We start from the raw sequence: 6,827 nt of genomic DNA, 5'->3' as shown, positions 1-6,827 counted from the left end.
AGGAACCTTGCTCATGAAGGCTTGTCAGTCAAGGAAGAAACCAACATCTATTGCCCAGCACAGTGATTCATTGTCTTCCAAAGGTCTGTGGGCCATACTTTTAAAGGTCTTTAAGTAACTGAAGACACAGATAAGTACCTAGGAGTACCTAGCTCCCATTGACTTCAAAGGGAGTTATGTAAATGGATGCTTTTGAAAATCCCAGTAGGCATCTATCTTTGGGAATCTGGCTGTATGGTTCTCTTCCTTCTGGCCTGGAGAGAGGAATATTTTGAAAACCAAGAAGAGGGGAGACTGAAGTATTGGAAGAAGCAGTACAGAAATGAAAGAAGTTGGAAGACCACTGTCTCAGAGGGAGGAAGGCATGATTATATCTGAGAAAAACTTTACAGGGAGCAAAGCAAAGAACTTAAGGAGAATATTTAAAGTCTGAGTCTAAGGGAGATGAGTTGGATGTGATCTTACATTTTCAATGGAGATTAAGGGAGTTAGACTCCAAAATCCCATTGACTGTCAACTAACTCCCTTGGGCTCCTAGAAAAATCTCAGCCTCCGTATATATAGGTAGATGGTTAGATATCAAGAGGGTGAGTGGATAGGTAGGCTGGCCTACCAGGAGGGTATAAAATGGTATAAGTTAAAGTAGGCTGCTACCTATTTCATTGTTCACCTTTTATGGCTCGTAGGATCTATGTTATGTCCCAACTTTTAAATAGTCCCTTGGAGAAACCCCTTCAGTGTGCCAGACCACCACAGGGTCCCACTTTTCTTTAAGTCCTTGGGGCCTTTCACACCCTGAGCTCTGCATAGTGAGTCCTTGTGTTGGTATAAAGAAGCACAGCCTGCAGTCCATCCTGGTCCAGCCAGCGCGCCACCCAGCCATGCTGCCGTGGAATCCATTGTTGGATCTCTCCCTCCATTAGTCCTAAGTGAGGGCTACTGAGCTGCCCTTAACCGAGCCACCTGACACCTCTTGGCCCATCCTCCTCCTGCAGTCCCATGCTGAGTTCACATATTCCGCCTGCTGGAGTTGCCAATCGGCAGGTGTCAGTTGTTCAATCCTTGTGGCTCCCATTGTCTTTCTGGATCTTCCATTGAAATTGGTCAGTTCCATATGGTCCTTAGTGACCATAGAATATCAGGGTTGGAAGGGACCTCAGGAGGTCATCTAGTCCAACCCCCTGCTCAAAGCAGGACCAATCCCCATACAGATTTTTGCCCCAAATGGCCCCTCAAGGATTGAGCTCACAACCCTGGGTTTAGCAGGCAAATGCTCAAACCACTGAGATATCCCTCCCCTCTTAGTGACTCATTCCTACCCCCCCAAACAGTGACATCACACACACACACACACCATGTCTCCTGCTCAGCCCCAAGACCATTTTAAGCCTTCTCCATCCACTGGGTAGCAATCCCTAATCACATAAATAACTGACTTGTTTGTCATTCATTAAACTATTACAGAAAATTTCCACTTCATCACATAAACTCTGACTGGACCCTTAGAATACACCCAAATCATTCTACACAACCTGTCCTATGTAGCCTGTTCTGTAGGTTATGTATTAATTATATTGGTCACATGAGAATTCCTAGTTCCTTCTTTGTCCCAAAATCAATATTATTAAATTTACTATATGGTTGGGAACCCCGATGTGCACAGTTGCAACAGTCACACTATAGGAACCCTTCAATATTTACAAATAGTTCATTATTACATTTAGCAAAGTCACAAAAACTCTAATTTAGTAAGGCGGATAAAGAGACTACAGAATGTACATCCGCACATCCATATTCTCACACCATCCCTTGCAGACAACCTGAAATATTAGCCATTATCTTCATTCTCATCAGCAGTGGCCACCATTCTGGCTCCTCCCAAGGGATAGATCTCTCCCTCCTACCATCCACAGACTGGGATGCAACTTCTATAATATGTTATGCCACAGGTTGTGAAACTGAGGGTCATGACCCATCCCCCAGGCTCTCATGTGGTTATTACATATGTCACAAGCTGACAGCCACTCCACCTCCAGGATTTGTAATAGTGTTAAATATTTTTTTTAAATGTGTGTTTTAATTTATAAGGGGAGGGTGTGTGTCAGACTGAGAGGCTTGCTATGTGAAAGGGATCACCAATACAAAAGTTTGAGAACCACTGTGTTATACTGACACCACTATATCTAATGCATATTCAGTAGGGTTCCTCACCCCCCCTTATTTGTATTTCCTCATCCTACTAATATTGAGGTGTCTTTCTTCTATAGGTTAGTATATTAATACATGTAATGACCATTTTAGCTCATGACCAAACCCATCACCCCTTGCTTAAGCAGATTTACAGGTATTACTTCCATCTTCCCTATGGCAACGCTTAATGGACCATTCTAACTCCTGCCATTGAGCAAGCTCTTCTTAGTTCCCAAAATCTAAAGGTAACAGTTGATCTGTGCTAAGGGTTACTGTCTACTTAACCACACTTCTGCTAACTAATGCTTCTGCTAATATCTTACAGGATACAGGTCTGTAGGTTTCTTGCATTACAGCTGAATATAATGAAAATAGCTAAATATAATGAAGCTAAGGCACTGAATATACTAAAGGCAAGCTAGCCGTATGAGCTACACTAGTCCCCAGTTCCATGGGATATTTGGAAGACTATCAATATCAGGAACTCAAAAAGGGCAATGAGGGCCAAGGGGCAAACCTGAGTCAAGGAGTTCATAGTCAGTTCTAAGCCAGGGTCGATACCGAGTATCAGAGTCTGAGTGACTTTTCAGGGTCTGAGTCAGGAGGCAAAGTCCAAAAGAAGCCACAGTCAAGCCAGGAGTTCAAGAACATAGAGCCAGAACAGTCAGAGCAACTACAGAAGATCCATGCTGTTGCCTGGACACTTCCCAGAGCGCCCCTTGGGTTTATATAGGGCAAGGAGCTATGGGGCTGCTGCCTATCAAACCCTTGATGTGGAATGTCCCATGGTCTGTCTCCATAGCAGGTCATGGGATATGGAGTACAGGCTGGTTACAGCTGCTGCTGTGTAGCATTTTGGAGTGGTTAAGTGCCTAATACCTCTGCAGACCTGGGTTCTGAACCCATGGGGTCCTACCTTCAAATAAATAGAAATAAGAGTCTTGGTCTGGTTTATGGTTTTAAAGTCACTGGGAGAATTAATAGGATTTGGGCACCTCCCTTACAATCCTTTAAAATCCCAAACTTGATCTAACAACCAGGGTAAACCTTCATTGCTCATGTAGGCTGAACTGAGTGTTTTCAGTGCAAATGACTTCTTAGGTTTTCTGAAAACACAAAATTAGACAAAACCCTCACACACATATACAATAAGAGTCTATGGATGTGACCTATTACTCTGCAATGGCCCCATTTGGGATTGCAGGACTGCAAAACCTAGCTAGGCAGGTTGGGCTAGAATGGGAGTAAGGGGCTTAGTTGTGGGGCAGGGGGTCAGAGTGGGAGTGAAAGGTGTGGCTGCATGGCCATTTTACACTTGATTCTAACCAACAGGAAGGAAGTGGTTGCAAATCTGAAGGTGGAAGGCAATTTTGGGAGAAAGTGCTTGTGAAATGATAGATTTCAAGACTGTAAGGAAAAGAAGGAGTTCTGCAATTTCATATATGAGTTTCTTCAGGACTCTTGGATGAATGCCACCTGGTCCTCGTGACTAATTACTGTTTAATTTATCAATTTGCTCCAAAACCTCCTCTACTGACAGCTCAGTATGGGACAGTTCCTTTAATTTATCACCTAAGCTGAAGGGATCTCCCTCCCATCCTCTGCAGTGAAGATTAATACAAAGAATGCATTTAGCTTCTCCACAACAGCAATGTCTTTCCTGAGTGCTTCTTTAGCATCTTGATCATCCAGTGGCCTCACTGATTGTTTGTCTGTCTTCCTGCTTCCAATGTACTTAAAAAAGTGCAGTTAGTTTTTGTGTCCTTAGCTAATTTTCAATCAGTTAGTCCCTGACTATGTGAGCAAGAACAGCGTAGGCAAACATCTGAGAGAGAGAAAACTTAGTACCACCTCAGAGCTCTGGCCCATCCAATCCAAGATCCTATCTCCAACTGTGGCCATCCCTGATTCTTCAGAGGAAGGAGACAAAAAAACCCTCCCAGAATCTATTAGTGGGAGGGTGCAGGATTCCTTCATGAACTGTGTTGTCCCGCTGAAACCCTGAAGCATGTCCTTTAGGAACATAAGACATAAACCAGAAGTGAGGCCCGGGGTTGCTGAGCCCTGCCCCACACTGTCATAAATTTAACGAACACTTTCTTACAACTAATTAAGCTGTGCGTCCCTACAGCTCCTATTAGAAGGTTGTTCCAGAACGTCACCCTCCTGAGGGTGAGAAACCTTTCTCCAATTTCCACCTGAATTTGTTCACAGCCAGTTATATCCATTTGATTTTGTGCAAACAAGGAGACAGAATTAGGAATAAGAGCTCTGCCATAACTTTTATCCCAGTGGTACTCATCTCAGATGTAGGAGACCCCCTCTTCAAGTGTCTGATGAGGAGAATTGATTGAAACAGAGATCTATCCCCTCCCATGTACATGCTCTGGCCACTGTGTTATGGGATATCTCTCAATTTCTCCTGTTCAAGACCCTTTGTGAGTCTAACTCCAGCACCCATTGGTTCCAATGGAGCTATGCTGATTTACACATGCTGGAGATCTGGCCAACTGACTTCAATGGATCTGCACTGATTTAGACCAGTGGAAGATTTGGCCCAAAGCGTCATTCAGTTATCTGAGCTGAGAATGTCCCAAACACTAGTTACCCACAAATCTCTGCTCTCTGACTTAAAAAAAAAGAGAGAGAGAATCAACACTAATTGAGAAACCAGAATTTCCCCAATATATTCCTTAGAGCTGTTTTCACCTCCTTGTTTTTCAGGGTGTAGACGATGGGGTTTAACATAGGGGTCAAGATGCTGTACTGGATGGAGAAAATTTCATCCAGAACCACAGAGGAGACTGAGCTGGGTTTTGTGTACTGGAGAAAACCTGTCACGTACAACAAGCCAACCACAATCAGGTGGGAGCTGCAGGTGGAGAAGGCTTTACGCCTGCCCTCTGCAGAGCGTATCTTCAGGATGGTGGAGATGATGTGAATGTAGGAGATTAGGATGAGGAGGAAGGAGCTCAAACCAAATACCAAAGCAGAAGTAAGAAGGACCACTTGATTGGTGAGGGTGTCAGTGCAGGACAGCTGTAACAGAGGAGGGAGCTCACAGCTGAAATGGCTGATTTGATTGGGCCCACAGAAATGCAACTTGAGGGCAAAAACTGTGTTAAGAAGGGCATAGAAGAAGCTCGTAGTCCATGCACCACTCACCAGCTGAACACAGATTCCTTTGCTCATTGTCTGCATATAATGCAATGGGTCACAGATTGCAGCATAGCGGTCATAAGCCATGGCTGAGAGAATGAAAGCTTCATTACCACCCGAGAGGATAAAAAGGAATATCTGGGCAATGCAGCCATTGACAGAAATAGTTTTGTGCTCTGCTAGGAAGTTCATCAGCATTTTAGGCACCATGACTGAGGAATAGCAGATATCAACAAAGGATAAATGGAAGAGGAAGAAGTACATAGGGGTGTGAAGGTGAGAATCAGCTCTTATCACCGCCATGATCACTATATTACTACCCAGAGTGATTAGATAAATAACTAAAAACACGAAGAAGAGCAAAATCTGCATCTGTGGGTCACTGGAAAGTCCCAGGAGAATAAATTCAGTCACTGTGGTTTGATTTTTCATTGTCATTGAATCAGGAAAGCTGTGACCTGGAAGACCAGAAAAAAATGAGATTCACACTAATTATGAAAATAAATTGAAATAGTATGTGGAGATTATCTGTTCCAGAGGATGAATGTAAAGAGAGTCCTATTCCATTCTGTAAAATGCGTAGACTAAATTGAGAGAGGGAGACACCAGATGGTATTTGTGTGTTTTAAATAAACAAATTAAGCTGGATACACAAAAGGACTTGGACACCTAACTGCCACTTTAGATGACTAAGTCTCAGAATCAGGTCCTACTGGTATTCACAAATACCCTTCTCAGCTCTCACTAAGGGTTAGTCTGATGTGGGACTCCCTCAGTCATTCCTCTTGAAGCTGTTCCTCTATGGATAAATCATAAAAGAGGCAATGCAGGGTTACTGAATACTTGGTCTTCTGCATGTGGGGTGAGTGTTCTAGCCACCAGGCTATAGAGGAATTTATTCTCTCTCTGCAAGCTGGCCTTATGACTTCAATAGAATTACAGCTGCATTACAGCAGCATGGAATCTGGCAGATTGGCTGCAATGAAACTATGACCAATTGACAATAGCTGGACATCTGGTCAAATCTATATAAATAATCTCCCTCTCCATTACAGTCTGTCAGTTGTTCTAGACTATTTTGTTGAAAACACTATTTAATATCTGTAGTATATAATTGGATTCTTATCTATTAAAATCATTAGTATTTTTCAAAAAGAAGAAGAATCATAGAATCATAGAACTGAAAGGGACCTCAAGAGGTCATCAAGTCCAGTCCCCTGAACTCATGGCAGGACTAAGTATTATCTAGACCATCCCTGGCAGGTGTTTGTCCAACCTGCTCTTAAAAATCTCCAAAAATGGAGATTCCACAACATCCCTAGGCAATTGATTCCAGTGCTGAACCACTCTGACTGTTAGGAAGTTTTTCCTAATGTCCAACCTAAACCACCCTTGTTGCAATTTAAGCCCACTGCCTCTTGTCCTATCCTCAGAGGTTAAGAAGAACAATTTTTCTCCCTTCCCCTCATAACAACCTT

The 6,827-nt window shown here is 43.1% G+C and overlaps 1 protein-coding gene across 1 annotated transcript; it reads right to left on the bottom strand.

Annotated features, from left to right (window-relative positions):
- Positions 1-4,848: 4,848 nt before the first annotated feature.
- On the bottom strand, positions 4,849-5,787 carry LOC123346211 (olfactory receptor 8S1-like). Its single transcript, XM_044983482.1, has one exon. It carries the CDS (start codon positions 5,785-5,787, stop codon positions 4,849-4,851), a length of 939 nt encoding a protein of 312 aa, XP_044839417.1.
- Positions 5,788-6,827: the final 1,040 nt, after the last annotated feature.

The sequence above is a fragment of the Mauremys mutica genome, chromosome 12 (genome assembly GCF_020497125.1).
Source record: "Mauremys mutica isolate MM-2020 ecotype Southern chromosome 12, ASM2049712v1, whole genome shotgun sequence".
NCBI classification, from domain to species: Eukaryota; Metazoa; Chordata; order Testudines; family Geoemydidae; genus Mauremys; species Mauremys mutica.
This window is presented reverse-complemented; position numbering and strand designations above follow the sequence as displayed.